At 40.1% G+C, this 17,918-nt stretch overlaps 1 protein-coding gene across 1 annotated transcript in view; it reads right to left on the reverse strand.

The window, feature by feature from the left end:
• Window positions 1-11,413: 11,413 nt before the first annotated feature.
• The window catches only part of NSUN3 (NOP2/Sun domain family, member 3), a 20,139-nt gene continuing 13,634 nt past the window's right edge, over window positions 11,414-17,918 (reverse strand). Inside the window, exon 6 of the mRNA XM_010567278.1 lies at window positions 11,414-11,766. Within this exon, the coding sequence (XP_010565580.1) occupies window positions 11,505-11,766 (262 nt within the window). The 3' untranslated portion in view covers window positions 11,414-11,504. The remainder of the gene's footprint in view (window positions 11,767-17,918) is intronic.

Genomic DNA, 17,918 nt, shown 5'->3' on the forward strand with positions numbered 1-17,918 from the left:
TCAAAGTGCTGAAATGATTTTGAAAGCCTAAGTCTCCAAGGAAGTGAATATGACTTTGACACATAGGTCATAGCCACTGTTAACCTTACTCTGTTTCAGACAGACTAGAGGTATCATGTCAAGAGTGAAAGAGAGTTCTCATTCTCCTTTTAATGTAGGGTTCAACAGAGGATGTGCTTTCTTAGAAAGCTTTTTATATTCCCCTTGTTTTATAGCCTGTTTCAGAAATAGCAGTTTTGCCACTTTCTTTTCTTTAAGAAAACAAACAAACAAAAAAAAGGAAAAGAAACTTTGGAAGGCTTAAGATTATTAAGACATTTATGTCTAGCATAGTTTGTTTTTTTTTTCCCTTCCAAATGTTATGCTTATTCAAAATATACAAAAGAAATCAATAATCCAACAGGGGCAATAAACCAGAAAAAACAAAACACACCCCAATGCATTTAATCAGCTTTCACTTCCTTATCTCTGATCCTATGAACCTAATCACACTCTAGCTATTTATAAGTATTTTTCAGGCAGAAAACTAAAAGGCTCTGCATGTGTGTACATATGTGTAGTGTACATGAAGCTGGAGTTTTTTTGTTGTTTAAATACCATTTGGACCATTTTTCACAGAAAGACAGATATTTGCTTCTCGCATCAAGCAAAGCCTATACAGTCAAATCTAGAATCCCCGCAAAGAGTCACTGTCAAACACTTCAGAGGAAAACGTGGATCCATTCAGTAGAGCTGGCAAAGAGCAACTCTGCCATGTCATCTTCCGTATAGTTCTCCAAGAGACTGCCCAATGCATGAGGTTAAAACAACTCATCCAAAATTGGTCACCAGTAATGATAATTCTGTCTCTTCTGAGCCACAGCTTATTATGCCCTCATTCTCAGAAACATCTTGTGAAAAAGAGCTTCCAGTTGAAACCCAGGCATTGCATTTCAACTTCCTGAACTTGGAGTTTCCCAAGTTCTAATGATAAAGATCTTGCTGCTTGCATAGTACGAGAAGCTCCATGTCTACAAATTTATGCAAATCAGACCATAGAAAGGGGACAACCCCAGCAGTTCAGAGTTCCGTTTTGTTCCTGAGACTCTTTTTTTCACTTTAAGCCAGTGTTTCAAATTTTCTGTCACTTGAAAACACCTGGAAATAACTGACAAATTGGTATTCCAGTCAGTACAATAATTATCTTAATTTTCTTTTTATTTGTTCTTCCAAATAGTTGGTGCACGCTACATTATTTTGGTTCCAGCATGGGAAATTTGGAGCTCAAAATCCATCTTATACATATTTTTCTATTTACCAATATGTGTAATACTCATTCTAATCATAGCCCCTGTGAACTTCTTTAACTATAGTAATTAAATCTAGCATAAAGTCTGATAATTTTATTTCTCTTTAGCTCAGCACAACTCTTCTCCTGTTCCTTCTCAGACATCCCTTCTTGTCAGGACTAGTATCTATTTCCCCCTTCCAGAAACCCACTTCTGCTGCAAATCCACTCCAAAAGCCACAAAATGTTGTGTTCCTTTAAGCAGCAGAATAGCCTTCAGAGAGTGAATTTTTATAACGTCCCCTTTTGACATCCCCTGCCTCTGCAACCCCATAACTGTAAATGCTTTTCCAAAACACTTTCTCTTCTGCATTGGGACCAAATTTGTATGATGCAACTTCAAGAAAAAGAAAACATGCCCTTTGTGTTTCTTGGGTCAAGCATCAATAATTTAAAAAAGCAGCAGCATATCTCTCTCAGACTAAAGCAAAGCCGAGTTTAGAAGTTAGGGCATTTTGTATTCTGCAAAAAGGAAATGTAAGGGAGACAGGCTTTTGTCAGAAGCCCAGACATTTATAATTTTTTGTCTAAGAAAGAACATTTATATCTTTTTTTGTTTAACAGCTTTCACTTATTTTAGTGTTTGACATCTCTGGAGTTCACAGTATACTGCCAACTGCCACTGTGACATCTGCTAGGGAGGGCAGAAATAATTTGCAGGCTACCAACAGCTGCTGTGGGTTGCAAGACTGTCTTTTAAGAGAGGACACAGGAAGAAAATGTGTGGCAAAAAGCTTTCCTCATCCCCACCCTCTGCTATTAAAGCATTGTACATTCTCAGTAAAAATAATGAATCCTCTCATTAAAAAGTAGCCTCATAATTTAAAAAATAAATTCCCAGGTTAGTCAGCTTCTGGAAATTGGTGGAGTCAGTCAGACCTTTACAAAGTAAACAAGTGCTACTGGGCCAAGCTTGCTTTTTGTTCTCTAAGATCTGTGTAGCTCACATTATATCCAAGAATTTATCCTCGCATCATTTCTGTGAGTAAAACACACAATTCTCAGTAGACAGATGGAAAAATGAGAGCGGGAGGCTTTGAGGACAAAGCATCCAATGTGCTTCAATAAGTCTTTGTTTTCAGATAAGTCAATAGGAATTTTTGATTTTCATAGCAGAGTTAGGCCTACACTAAGTGCTTCTAAAAATCACCTCAGAAGCAAATTACCCAAAGGAAATCAATAGAAAAACTAGGAACTGAACTTGGACCTCCTGAACTTCAGGCTAGTGCTATAGGCACACCACCATCCTCTCCACAAAGCCATAGTGGTGGTTTATAGGTGCTTTACAATGAATGGTGTTCTGCTGCACAGTTCAGCACTTGAGACATAGCTCTAAGTGAAACTGTTTTCAGCACTTATTCTGTGTTTTCAGTGCTTGAATTCAATGTCTGCATTCCCTTGAGAACCACACAGGAATATAAATCCTGGCCTAACAGTTCAAGTCAACTTTGTGCCTATAATTTAAAAAAAAAAAAGACTACTTATGTCTTTTTTTAAAAAAAACCAAACAAACCTCTGAAACTACCAAGATGGTGAAAACCAGCCAACCAAAACCAGTCAATTCTTATGTGTCTCAGATAACTACTGTTTTCCAAGAGTGGCTGTAAGGGACTGGATGCAAGAGGACTGCTTGTACATTTAGATGACGCTTATGTCCTTCAGAACGGCGGTGGTTGTCTCTCCAATTACTGTGTCACCCGAACATAGCACAGCTACTTAAATCAACACATTCATAAAGAGATAATCTTCAGTGTCATGGCGCTAACTAAAGGCAAGTGTACTTCAACAAGCTGCAGATACTCTTGCATACATCCAGTCAAGGAAAGAGTTCGTAACGAAGTCTTTGCATAATCCAATTCTAGGACCTGTGACTGCAGCAAGCATTAAGTGGAAGAGTGTATTGTACAGTAAGGCTCGGTGATCCGTCCCCTGCTGTGCAGTCTGCTGAATTATCTAGTCTCTACTGGTACATAGCTCACAACTACATTCTAAGAGTTTTAGTTAAACTGCAAACTTCCCATCTGAGTCCTCTACAAACGCTGTTCTCTCATTAAGCTGGGAATGTGACTGTTCTCCAGCATACATTATTGTGAAGAAAGGAAGCTTCTTGAGTGAAGACAACAGCGTGTCAAGCAATTCCATTCAGCACATGCTGAATGCTGCTATGAATCCAAATCTTTCAATGCATAACCAACAGGGTTTACAGCTACTAAAATATGGCTTATACATTGTACATTTTCTTTAAATATGGTCAAGGATGATGGGTTCTAGAGGGAACAGACACCTTACCACTGTTTAAAATGTTTCTCAATAAGAGCACTAGCTAAAATATCCAAAGAATCAATAATTAACCTTTTTTGTTTGTTTGTTTGCATCTTGCTAATTGAGTGAGTCCCTATTCAAACAGATGCTTTCCAAAAGGGACCTTTCTTAGCCTCTGGTGCTGCAGGCTGCTGCGTAATGTACTAACCCACTGATCCATGCTGCCTTCAATTTTCTTTGATGCTTCCTATTTTTCAGATGCTGAAGCATAATGTTAACCTTGCAAGTGTAACATCTATTTCTAACATAGTTACCTCCTACAATTTATTTGGGCAAATTTTTCAAAGACAGTACTTTATACATGGAGACCTTCTACGTGCATACTGTGCCTAAAATAAATAAATAAATAGATAAATGTCAACCTTTAAATCTCGTTTTGGAGACAGATCGTGTTATCTCATCAGCTGGAGACTACATCAATGGTTGTGACTTAGCCGTTTTATAAAACATTCTCCGAAACTCAGGCGAGAGGCACGTTATACACAAAATATAGTGTGTGCAGGAAATATACATTGTATATCTACAAAATGGGCCATATCCCACTGCTGTTAAAATTGATGGGAGTTTTGCCATTCACTTCAATGGGATCAGCAGCAGTATATAAAGATGAATTGGCTATAAGCGCACACACTGGCGCTTTATGGGCGTGACAATATAAAAGCCCTGTGTGAAGTAATGGAATGAATTATAACAGTGCTGGGTATGTCAATCTTCCTTCTTCTACCTTCAGTTGCTGTATCAGGAACATTAAACATTTCCCCAGTTAGCCATAGAATCATAAAAATTACAGCTAAAAAAGTACTATTAAGTCTACTTCCTGCCAACACAAAATTATTCCTCCCTGTACCTTTTCTAATCCTCTGTGCAGTCTGGTTTTACACCACTCACATGTTCTGGCATCTTCTCCTCTCTGTAAAGAATTATTCCATCAGCTACTTAATCACACACTCAGCCAAGCTAGATTTTTCCTAGAAAATAAATCAACAAAGCAAAAAAACTCTACCAAAACCCCATGATATATCACTCTGAATTTCCTCTTATCATCTTATTTCACTTTGGAACAATTAGAAAAATGCTTTTTGAGAACATATTTCCCTGCTTTTCACAGCCCACCACATCCAAATGCAGGTAGTAGTAGCTGCTCATTTGTTACTGGTGTGATGGTGAACACCAGAAGCAGGCAGGGAAGTGAACTGATCCTTTAGTTCTTTGTATTTTGAGTAACATAATTCCAGAACTGCATTCCAGTGGAGACAGAAAACCTGAAATCTTTGAGGTAAAGTTTTAGCAGTTTATGGCAGGCATATTGGAGACTTACCAAAGCAGGGAAGTGGAACTGGTGATACAGGCAAACACAGTGCCAAATCCCTTGATACAGGCAGTCTTTATTTTGTCAGCCAGATTGAATGAGGAGTATGGGGCCACAGTTATTTCTGGACAAAATCTAATGAAATGTTCAGTCTAGAAACCACCGTTTAATTCTCAGCAATATACACATGCTTGTCTTCTTACAGTTCTCAATAAGGCTGAAATCATTAAAAAATGAAGCTATCGTTGTTACTTTCATGTTGCTCCTTCCCCATCTACTCCCTACTGCCTTATCACACTTCTGGACTTCACCCTGTTTTAGTTAGGGCAAAGAGCACCAGACTCCTTTCTCTTTTAGGACAGGATGTTTAATAAGCACTGAGTACGTTAAAAAAAGGGGAAAACTCCATCTAAAATATATGCTACGTTTTTAAGCGCCTTCAAATCAAAGGACCTCAAGCAGGTTAAGATACTACAGGAACACCTATTCAGAGATGAAGTTTTGCCTTTTTAGTCTGTGCCATACTAAAGTACATCAAAAGCCATTCGTTCACAGATTCTCACTGAAGCAAGACAGGCACCTCTTGAAGTCTCCCCAGTAGCCAAGAAATTTACGTGATACAAAGGGAGAATCAGGAGGAGTCATGTCAGGGCCCATATCTGACATAGGTGCTGCTATACGAGTATTACACCAGAATAGCATGGGTGGCCACGACACAGCAACAGTTAACCCAAATCTCTTTTGGATCGTTGAGAAGGCTACTCTGATGCTGCATGTAAACAAGCCTCTCGCCTATCTTGACTGCTTTATTTGATTAGCCTTGTCAGAAGTAAGGTCAGGCCAAACTCTTATGGTCATTAAAGATGAAAGCCATACATCAGGGAAGCATCACTTTGTAAAGAACAAGTAAGAATGTCACTAATCAGCTGAAGTGCTAGTGTTGCAAATACTTTGATAAAGAAATTAAAATATAATTATATAAAAGAGTTTGGTTTGATTAAGAAGTAGAAAATTGTGAAGCATAGGTATGAGAGTGTTAAGTTTGAAATGTAGTCATAGGAACTTGGGAAGTTTAGAAAATGTACTATGAGTAACTATAAGAATTCAAGTATTGTCTAAAATCAGTTAACCACAGAAACTTTGACAAAGATTTGTTGGTTTGTAGTGTTTTGTTTTAGGAAACTAAGGAAACCGCTATGGACACTAGTTTGCTGCTTGGAAACCCCTTACCCTTCCCACCTCGATCTAATTATTGAGGATTCCAATCAGTAGAGTTAAGTGAGATTAACCAATGATTGTTTTAACATAATAATATTACTAAGATGGTGTGACTGAAGGACCAATTATTAGAAAGGTTAAATTTAAAAATAGACATAGTATGTATTTTTATGTAAACTAATACAGATGATGGTGAGAATCGTACTGCACAGGATCACCTAAGAGAGATCAAGAAGCGGACAAGTGAGGAAGACTATGGAAGACCACCAGAGACCTTCACTGCGCCTGCGTGAAGAGACATTTATATATGCTAATTATTTATTGGAAAGTTAATGATTATGTATAACATTTTCCAGAAATTTAGTGAATATGTATAACAGGTGTGTATTTAACCTGCATCGTTAGACTAGCCAGGTGCACATGGCAGGTGGAGTGATCCCCCATGTGCCCAGCGCTGCAATAAAGGAGGGCCTGCTTCTTAACTTCTCATTGCTGTTAGGGAGTTTTATTCCGGATTTCGGTAACACTAGCCTCATTCAAATTTGGGTAGCTGTGCTGCCTTCTAGTGCTTCTATCTTTAACAAAAGACTTAGTTCTGCACAACTTTTGGAGCACTTCTTACTATTCAATTGATTATTACCTGTGGTTTTAGGGTAGCAGATCCATTTCCTTCTCCTCTGTGACCATGAAGGGTTACATCACCACGACACACGGCTGAGTGACCACAGTACTACCATGTCCATACTGACATGCTATCACAAAGTGAAACAGCGAGGAAGCATTTATGTAAGTGACCACCTTAAACACAGCTGTAGGGAGTGGAAATTCTTCAGTGAAATACAAAGGCTGGCAAGAAACCCAGGTTTATGTTCCATCCCTTTCTCTCAAGAGTAGTTGTGACTTTTTGATCGAGGCATTTTATTTTGGTACCACCTGAAACACATTTTTTAAATGGAGTCATGGGAGCTCTATGATGCTTGCCCCTGTTGAAAACTATGTACAACTACTAAGAAAATAAAACCTTCCAATGCCATTAGGCCTTGACCTTAAATCTTAGGAGGCAGCCAGGAAGATCTGCCAATGAAAGCATTTTCTGACAAATGTTTCATGATTGCTGTGATCTGTCTTATAAAAACCTATCTTTAGTAAAAAATCATGTGGTGGGGATGCAGCAGCACCATCTAAAAGCTAAGACTAGTGACTGTGTATGCCCTGTGCTCTCTGATCCAAGTTTGACAAACTGGTAACTGAAAACTTAAAAGTTTCACTTTTACCTGAGTTTTTATGTGGCAGTTAAGAGACTACACCAATATATGCTGTTCAAGTTTCCTCTCATAGCCAATATTGCATAAAGTTAAATTGGCTTACCAGCAGGCCATATTCTATGACAGAACAGACTATTTAAGCCAGATCAGATTCTCAAAATTGCCTCCCACCAAATAGATTTTTCTGATAGGAACACTGCACCGATACAGCCATTCATTTTGCAAGAAACAGCTAGCCATGCTCTATTTAAGTGCTCATGGCTAATTTAAATACACTGCAAATTTAAAGCAAGCCCCCTGCAGTTTTCATGATTGATGTCCTCAAAAGACATTTTTCTCCTAAGACAGACAAATGAAGTAAGTGGATCCTCCTACCCCAGCACAGGTAACTGTGGCTCCGACTGCCCCAAAGGAACTCTCCTCTCCCCACCACCCAGACACTCACAGAGCTTTTCCTGTGCAGGGTGCAGCATTGCTGCTCTTCCATGCTAAAGGCCATGGCATCTCCTCTCCAGTATTTCACATTGTTCTTCCACTGCTGTATTCTTGATCTTTTCATTTCACCCCTCTTTCAGTGTGCTTCACCTTCTCTTTGCACATCTTAGTAAGAAAACCAAGAGTTCGTTAGTCCCCTAGTTGAGTGTAACAGTCCACTGCCATTTGTGTGTAATCTGTTTTTCCACTCTATTCCACAGTGGAGAATGCTTTTGACAAGCCATAATTGAATTGTGTCAGATGTCACTGAATAAAGGATAAAATCTGGCAAATACTGAAGTAGCCTTTATGTAAGGCCTTCATTTCTTATTGTGCCAACCCCCCTGAAACTAACAGGGAAATTACTTTTTGTATGTTTGAAAAGGGAATGGCAGAAAAGCATGATAGTATTTGAGCTCCAGTTATCTCTGCTGCCTCTGAGGTATACTGGCACTGATGTGTGCTATGCATATGATTGTGAGTAGTCAGACAAACACTCTCTTAATTGCCTTCATTAGAGATTATGCAGATTTCTCTGGCTACTCCACGATCCAACAAAAATGGTCATTTTCTTGCCCTCAGCTTGCTTTCCTGCCTTTTCCCTGAGGCTGCAATTTCCTCCCAGTTAGACAGCCTGACTTGTTTCCTACTTCATTTCCGCCAGAGTTGCTTGTGAAAGAGGAGGCAGGACATAATAGAGGCATTAAATCACAATTCCCTGAGAAAAAGGTGTAAAAAGGGAAAATGTTGCAGCCTTGTCCTGAAGGTGAGCAGAAGTTGTCTTTGGACATCGGAAGTATCTAAGAGCTACCTGAATGGACACAAAAGCTTTTCGAGTACCTTTGAGTGGATGCTGCTTCCCCACACGTGCAAACCTTTTATCCAGGTAGATGCCCTTACACCCACAGGCACGCTTCCCATCCTTTCTGCTTTTCCCTTCTTACCCCCCCTTTCTCCACATGTGCTTACCAAATCCCTGTCACCAGCCAGAACTGATTAGAACAGAACAAAAAACCTCTGCAGCATTCTGGACTAGCATTCATCTGCTACAAAGCAAAATAAGTATCACTTATTAATTAGCTTTGTTTTTTCCTGCCTTTTTGGTGCACTTTTAGACTAGTTGAAAAGAAATTCCAGGAGATCAGCAAAGGGTTATGCAGAACTCATTGCAGCTTTTACATACATCACGAGGCCTTGCTGCATAATTTAGGTCTAATGCAATGCAGTTCACAGGGACTCGCCCATATGCTGAGATTGAGCGAAGTTCAGTTTTCAAGGATCCCTTTGTTCTTTCTGTGATTACCTAGCCCACGTTCTCCTCAACCATTCAGTTTAACCACATATTTTAATTCCATCCCTGAGTAAGTTACATTCTTGGCTTTCCATTTCAATTTCCACAGGGCAAATAAAACTGATGGAAAGCGTTTTGACAAGGGTATTGTTATTGCATCCAGTAGCCTGAGATGACTCCAAATCTGGATATTACATTTAATGTTTCTGGGACAGATGCTGTTAGGTCTTTTCATAGGAACACAGTATCATCTGCATACATTAGTAACTTCTGTGCCTCAAGTTGCATACGCTTTATATCCTCTTCACTGCTGACAATTTAATGCTGCAGGGGCACCTCAAACATTTTTCATCACAAAGTAGGGGAAAGGATAATTGTGGAAGCTCATGCACCAAAGGGGCTGAGTACCTTGCACATTATTTATTTCCTTCAGCAAAAGGTGCAGCAGTGAGAAAAACTGCCCAACCCACCCTCTTAGCCTGAAGAACCAAAGCTACTGCTCACAATCAGCATCTGCTTTTAGGCAACTAAGACTTTCTTCAGTTCAGGTGCTGTGCTTCTGAACTCTGCCTTCTTACTGTGCTAGATACTACGGACAGGACCTTCCCAGCAGCCATAATGCTCAGAGCAGGGACAAATGTTGAGTGCTCCATGACTGTGGGTGTACTGACAGAGAACTGCCATGAATGCAGAGTCGAGGCTCACCAGTGTAACAAGGTGAGTAGAGAATAAAGGCAGTGAAAAGTCAACTGAATTTTTCAGAGACAAAAGGCAATCAACTTTTTTTCCTGCCTTTGTTAACGAGGTGCAGAATCACCAATTTGATAGTTTTTCCAGTATTTACATGTTGATGTTCTTTTGTATTCAGAAAAAAAAATCAAATCTGCATTAACAAGTCATGTTTGTGATTGTAAAAAACGTATAATTACATATATACACAGACAGATGTACACAGTCTCACACACGCAATTTCTGCATGAACAACTCACCTACCAGAAAAAAATTCTGTTCTTTAAAACACTATTCCTTATAAACAATTATTATAAGTTTCAATCAGGGAATGGACCCCTCTTTGCTTGGAAAGGAATGCAAGGGCTCCATTCTGCTTCAAGACAAGCATTTGACCTAATATATACACCGTTACATGATCCACTCAAGCATAATTCAAGCACTGCTGGGTCAGAAGTTTTTACAGGTTTTTATAGGAAGGCAGTTTGCCTGTGCATACACATGAACATGTGCACATATGTCTAGATATTTATCCATAGCATCGTGTGGCAGAATTGAGGGAACCTCTAAACAACATCAGCACTCACTGGGACTCTCTTTCCTTACACACCACAGATACAACATCATGAATTCATGTAACATTTCCTAACTCGGTGGATAAGCCACTTCTCCAGAACGTGTGTTGCTCATCATGACTGTAATTATGTAACAGAACTCTGAATACTGTACTATTACAGTAATTATTAATCATTATGCTTCTGTTTCATACAAGTGCTCTAGAGACTGCTGGATATACTGCATTATGCCACAAACTAAAAAAAAAAAGCTAAACCAAAGCTAAACACATCTAAATCTACTGTTTTAAGGACATTTCAACATAATTTACTCTTTGAATTTATATTTTTGTAAGCTCAAAAATATAAAAAAAGAAAAAGCTGGTGTCGATATAGCTGCTGACCTTTGCGACTGTAAACAAAAGACAGTTTTGTCTGTAAAGCAGTAAACAACTTAGAAAATGAAACCTGTTTTGCCAGTGCTTGGAATAGTCAGCGCTTAAGATGACAAACTCTGCATACAAATCAGTTCTTACAGGAAAACAGATTTCTAGACGTGTTTGAGAGAGAATGCAGGATTTCCATGCCTTCAGACCATTGAAACAATTTATTTTAAAATATACTGTATTAAAACCAAATTAGTAATTAAAAAAAACAAACAAAAACCCCCCAGTGCAAAAACCCAAAACGGTGCAAAACCCCACCACATTAGGCCTCTATTCTAGGATACAAATCCATTCCATTTAAGAGCATCACCTTGAAAATAATACAAAACTCCCTCAACTTCATAAGGACTTCACAGAGGCCCATTAGTCCACATCAGAAGACACATTCAGTATTTTAAGCTAAATCAAGTTAAGTGTCTAGCTTCCTTTTTATTAGGCAGCAACCTATACAAAACTGCAATGCTTTAAATTCAGTTGCCTTGGACATGTTCCTGTACACCTAGTATACTAGAAATAAGTATTAATTTTTCACATATCTCTTATAAAAAACTAACAGACATCAGATGGGACTACATTTTCTTTAATTTAGCTACATACATTGGACCCCATGCTCTCCCTTTCTGTGGGAGAACCAGAAGTTCATGCTGTTGCATACCACTGAGAAAAGTGAATTCCTGAGAAACAGCTCTGGCCATTCCACTTATGTCTACAGGCATTACATTACTGCAGGAGTTTAGAAAGAGATTTATTACATCGCTGTTTTCTGCCCTTGAGAGAGTGCACGTAGAATAGACCAATGATCCGCCAGGACGCAGTGCTTTAATAGCAGACCTGCAAATAATGAAAAAAAAAAATTCAACATAAGTGACATACTGGGGGTGGGGAACATGTAAAGATTTACAAATCTAGAGTTATAAATAGGTATAAATAAATATGAGAAAAATAACATTATGAAAATGTCTTAACAGTATATAATTGACAGTTCAGGAAACTACCTGCAACACATTTTTGCTTTCTCATTTATTAATGTATTCTCAGTTAACTGAAGGTATTTTTTATACGACAGTGACAAGTAGAAAGCAGCATCCATTCGGAGTTGCAGAATATACTTCAAACATTTATATGCGCAGCACAACTGTGAAAATGCTGCAACTGTGCATACAAAATGGGTTACACCACATCAAAGTGCTAGTTAGATACTTAGCTAGCTGCTTGTGTGAACAAATATCAGAATGTACACTTGCAGTAATAGCCTGAATTAATTACTGGGCTGTAATTTTACAAACATTGGTGCAAATTCTGCAACTTAATTAGCAGGTGAAAGGACTCGGGGGTTTCACTGAGACACTGCACTTCAACCAGATTTCCTAAGGCAATATGACTTACGGGAACATATTGTCTGTTTATGTGCCCTTCCCCTATTAACCTGTTGACAAATTTTAACTAAACAAAGGCAAAATAGTGGCTTAGGATTTGAAGTACCCTGAAAGCTTATGACTACTGGTAAACAGAGGTTCTTTTTCATATCCCTGCTGAAACTGACTTTAAACAGGCTGTTCACTTTCCATTAAACCAGCTCTGCAAGGTCCTTTTTCAGACGGACAAAATATAACCTATGAGAGTACAGAAATGAGATATGCAATCCACATTCACCTACTGCAAATTAGAGTAAGGAGAAAAATCCCAAATCTTGCACCACAGAAGAGCAATCTGGTACCACCACATAACTGAAAGAGGAAGCTACACTAAAGGTTCATTTGCTATTAAAATGCTCTCTTAAAATAATCCCTTTTAATCATACACTTTGTAGCCTTCAAGGACATAATGGCTCAAAGACTGAGTTGTAAGCTAGTATTCAAACAGACCACCTCACTGCTTCTGGAAAACAGATACCACTGGGTTGAAGCAAATACCACATTAAAATACAACTGTTCCCTAAACAAAACTTTTGTTTACAAACAAGAGAATCTGAACAGGTGAATGCTGTTACTCAGCTTGCGAATGTCAGAAAGACAACAAGGTAGGTGCTCAGGGGACCACAGGTGTGTCACTGGGAATTTAGTAGGTGCACAAGGGCAGGGCAGATACTGGAAGCACAATGACACACACAGTCATGCTGTATGGAAAGACACTGAATAATCTTAGATTGGTAGATATTACCGATAATACAGCATTGACCCAAAATAAAAACATCTTCAGGGAAAAATACAAAGAAGAAAAAAAAAAAAAGAAAAACCACCATATCTTCAAACTGAACGAGGTGAGAAGCCCCCAAATGCAGCAAGCCTGATTCTGAGCCCAGATAAACAAACACAATGCCATTGAAACAGCAATTCCTCCAGAGACAAACTGAGGACTTGCTAAGGGTGATATCTGAAAAAAAACCAGCTGAGAAAGGAAAGAAGAAAATACAAGGGGAAAAAGGCAAGTCCTTTTAACAGGATTGGGCCTTTTCAGGAAAAGAATCAATAAAGAAAAGCCTCATCACAAGCAGCATCAAAGCAGATCACAGGTCAAAGCTACTCTGAAAGTCCTGTCCAAAATAATAAGGAAACACCAGGACAAATGACTGTTTCAGACAGAGATAATACAACTCTGTTCACCTTCTCTGGTGAAAACGTCTGTGTATTATACCCGGTCTGTTTCTCTGGGGAGTGTACACGTTATCTTGCTCAGTTCTTCTGTGAGTCTTGGTTACGTTAATCAGCAAGCCACGTACATATTTTACTGGAGTCTATAGTACTCCAATTTTAGTTAGTGTAATATAAAAGAACAAAGCTCTATCAACTGATGATGCTCAGAGAAAAATCAGCGTTTAATGCCTTTGTTGTATCAGTCTTCAGTGAAAAGATGGAGAGTGAGCAGATGGCTAGCACATTTAGCCTAAGTGAGTGAGCAGTTCAAGTTCAGCCTGTTATAGGTAAAGAACAGGTTAGAGAGTACTTAAGCAGTCTGAATACTTTCAATTTAACTGGGCCTAATGGACTCATTCCAGAATAATTCCAAAATTAGCTAAAGCTATCACAAAACTGCAAGCTTATCTCAGACCTCTGAGTAGCTTTTGAGAGTCTGCAAAAATGTTTAAGAATGTTTTAGACACAGGTTGATATAGGACGATGTTTACAATGTCACCTTGAGACAGTAAAACAGAGCAGGTGTCATCCTAACGTCCCTTCCAGATCGTATTTTCTAAAATTCTGCAGTTACCAGCATACATTTGAATTGCCTAGCTCCAGATATTCATCCTTCCTCCCCTCCGCATTCCAACACACATATACTCCTTCGCAGGCCACAAAAGCACCAGTACTGGACCCGAGGCTCTAAGCTGTCTCCACTGTCTCTCCAGCTACCTTCCTTGCCTGCGGCTGTCCTCCTGTGGCTGCGGCTGTCCATTTAAAAGGGCAGGGCTTACGCTGCTGCTCTCTGGCCTGTCTGAGCAACTGCAGTGCACCCAGATGTATGGAAGGTAACTATTGTAAAGCAGAGCAGGAATGTACAACCTTCCCTTCTCAGGAACAACAAGCCAGCAAGAGAACCGCACACTGATCCCCTGTCTCCTTGGCCTCATACCAGTTCTGGAAAACATAAAAGCATTTTTTTTTCTCCATGTAATAGTTGCTTGCTTTCTAGCTTTCACATCAGAACTCAAAGCGAACAGGGCTGAAGTCTAAATGGGCTCTCAAAGTTGAGCAGATCTTCACAGTATTATTAGAAACCACCTACTTTACTGATCTTCATAGAATTTCCCCCTACAGCTACATGTTTTCCATGCATACAGGAATGCTGAGCCATGAGAGGACAGCTAGCTGGCTTGAAAATGTTTTTGCATGACAATCAAGATGTACTGTTAGCATACCTGATAACGTTACACATAAGAAGCAGAAAATGACAACTACTTTCCTACCTATAAGACAGATACTACATGAACATTTAAATAAGTGAGAAAATATTTTTACCATGTAAAAGTGGAAAAGGTAGAAGGTACAGGTATATACCAAAAAAGTAGACTTACACAGTTAAAAGCTTGGGCGCTTCCTAAGTGTCCTTTTCTTACCATATATTAAGTAACAACCATTCAAGACAATACTTTCAAAGGCACCATGCTTCTACAACTAAGTCACTGGGGCAGTGATGCAGAGGAAAGAGCAGCACAGGCTTCTGAATGAAATCCTGAAAATCTCACATCAACCCCCCCATAACTCTAAGCTTCCTTAGCTTGGGAATCTTCACTGGCCCATGACCCAAAAAGGTCAGGCTGCTCAGTGCAGTTATCTTTATTCTGAACCTAAGTCACGAATTAAAATATCTAAGGAGGATTACTTTACGCTGCAAGGTTAATCAATGTATCTATCCATCTTGTCAAGTTCAGCAACAGTTGTTTCAGTGGCTGTGTTCAAAGTCAACCGACCGCCATCCCCGATTAAGCCGTGCTTGGCTTTTGATAAACCTGCACTAAGCTGCAAAATTCAAAGTGAAGAAGTGCTGGGCTCAAAGTCACAGGGTGATACTGTGCTGGGCTAAGCAGATTCAGGGAGTTTGGTCTCCTCGTCACCAGCATAACAGAGAATTCATTCATAAGAGAGTTTGTTCAAATAAATTTAAGAAACTAGTCTTCCTCTATAATCAATGGAGGGAAACAAGCTTATCCAAGGGATAGGCAGGAGGTGGAGCATAATTTATAGACATCTAGCAGAACCCACCACTGCTACTATGACTCCACCATCTAAGAATGTAAGATTCCTCTTACATTAGGCATCTTAATTATCCCCCAAATCCTTACTTAAAGCTCGACTCTTAGCTGAAGGAATATGGTACCTGTTATAAGGTACTTTGTAACTTCCAAAACCAGGGTCCAGATCTAGAATGATTAAAAAGGATGCTAGTGCAAAAGACCCTAAAATATTTTTTCACCTTCCCCTTATTATAGTATGTTGGTTAAAAATAAAACACATTACTTAAAGGTAATTAATCTGCAGTTATTTTTCTCTTAGTGGTACAGATGACCTTCAGGTTTATTAAAGAACTAAAACTTTCAGTTTAAATGTAGAGCTAGTTATAATTAATGTCATAATTTTAAATTCAGGTGTATACATTTACCATAATGGATTTTACAAGTTGCAGGCACTAATACTGCAAAGTTTCAAGCTTCATATGGAGAAACATAAGAACACACAGTAAAAGCACAGGAAACTTTTTCTTGGAGCCTCATGACTTGCTCACCTTTCCCTATAACCATTTTTGCTTTCATAACGTGACACCACCTTAGTGCTAGCAAGGTCCTTTGGTCTCTCATCTCAGTGGAGGCAGGGGATGGAGATCCATGCCGCAGCAAAGACACAAGGGTTATCCATGTTAGAAACCACGGAAGCGTCTGAGAATGGTCATGTAGGAATTAGGGCTTCTCTCCCCAAAACGGTGGCAGGATCAATAGCCCGACTGAAGTGCATCTACACCAAAGCACACAGCATGGGCAACAAACAGGAGGAGCTGGAAGCCGTTGTGCAGCAGGAAAACTATGATATAGTTGCCATCACGGAAACATGGTGGGATGACTTGCACAACTGGAGTGCTGCAATGGATGGCTATAAACTCTTCAGAAAGGATAGGCAAGGAAGGAGAGGCAGTAGGGTAGCCCTGTATGTTAGGGAGTGTTCTGATTGTCTAGAGCTTAATGCTGGTGACAACAGGGTTGAGTGTTTATGGGTAAGAATCGGGGGGAAGACCAACAAGGCAGATATAATGGTGGGAGTCTGTTATAGACCACCCACCCAGGACGAAGAGGCAGATGAAATATTCTATAAGCAGCTGGGAGAAGTCTAACAATCCTTAGCCCTTGTTCTCGTGGGGGACTTCAACTTCCCAGATGTCTGCTGGAAATACAATACAGCAGAGAGGAAACAGTCTAGGAGGTTCCTGGAGTGTGTGGAAGATACTTCCTGACACAGCTGGTGAGTGAGCCAGCTAGGGAAGGCGCCCCGCTGGACCCGTTGTTTGCGAACAGAGAAGGACTTGTGGGTGATGTGACGGCTGGAGGCCGTCTTGGTCATAGCGATCACGAAATGAAAGAGTTTTTGAGTCTTGGAGAAGTAAGGAGGGGGGTCAGCAGAACAGCTACCTTGGACTTCTGGAGGGCAGACTTTGGCCTGTTTAGGAGCCTGGTTGACAGAGTCCCTTGGGAGGCAGACCTGAAGGGCAAAGGAGTCCAGGAAGGCTGGACATTCTTCAAGAAGGAAATCTTAAAGGCGCAGGAGCAGGCTGCCCCATGTGCCGAAAGAGGAGCCAGTGGGGAAGAAGACTGGCCTGGCTAAACAGAGAGCTTTGGCTGGAACTTGGGAAAAAAAGGAGAGTTTATGACCTTTGGAAGAAGTGGCAGGCAACTCAGGAGGGTCTACAAGGATGTCGTAAGGTTATGCAAGGAGAAAATTAGAAGGGCCAAAGTCCAACTAGAGCTTAATCGGTCTACTGCCATAAAAAGCAATAAAAAATGTTTCTATAAATACGTTAACAACAAGAGGAGGGCTAAGGAGAATCTCCATCCTTTATTGGATGCGGGGGGAAACACAGTGACAAAGGATGAGGAAAAGGCTGAGGTACGGAATGCCTTCTTTGCCTCAGTCTTTACTAGTAAGACCAGTTGTTGTCCAGGTACCCAACCCCCTGCCCTGGAAGACTGGGACAGGGAGCAGAATGAAGCCCCTACAATCCAAGGGGAAATGATTAGTGACCTGCTACACCACTTAGACAGACATAGGTCTATGGGGCCAGATGGGATCCACCCAAGGGTGCTGAGGGAGCTGGCAGAAGTGCTCACCAAGCCACTTTCCATCATTTATCAGCAGTCCTGGCTAGCTGGGGAGGTCCCAGTTGACTGGAAGTTAGCAAATGTGACTCCCATCTACAAGAAGGGCCGGAAGGAGGATTTGGGGAACTACAGGCCTGTCAGCCTGACCTCAGTGATGGGGAAGGTTATGGAGCAGATCATC

The sequence above is a fragment of the Haliaeetus leucocephalus genome, unplaced genomic scaffold, assembly GCF_000737465.1.
Source record: "Haliaeetus leucocephalus isolate CR32 unplaced genomic scaffold, Haliaeetus_leucocephalus-4.0 Scaffold228, whole genome shotgun sequence".
Taxonomy (NCBI): Eukaryota; Metazoa; Chordata; class Aves; order Accipitriformes; family Accipitridae; genus Haliaeetus; species Haliaeetus leucocephalus.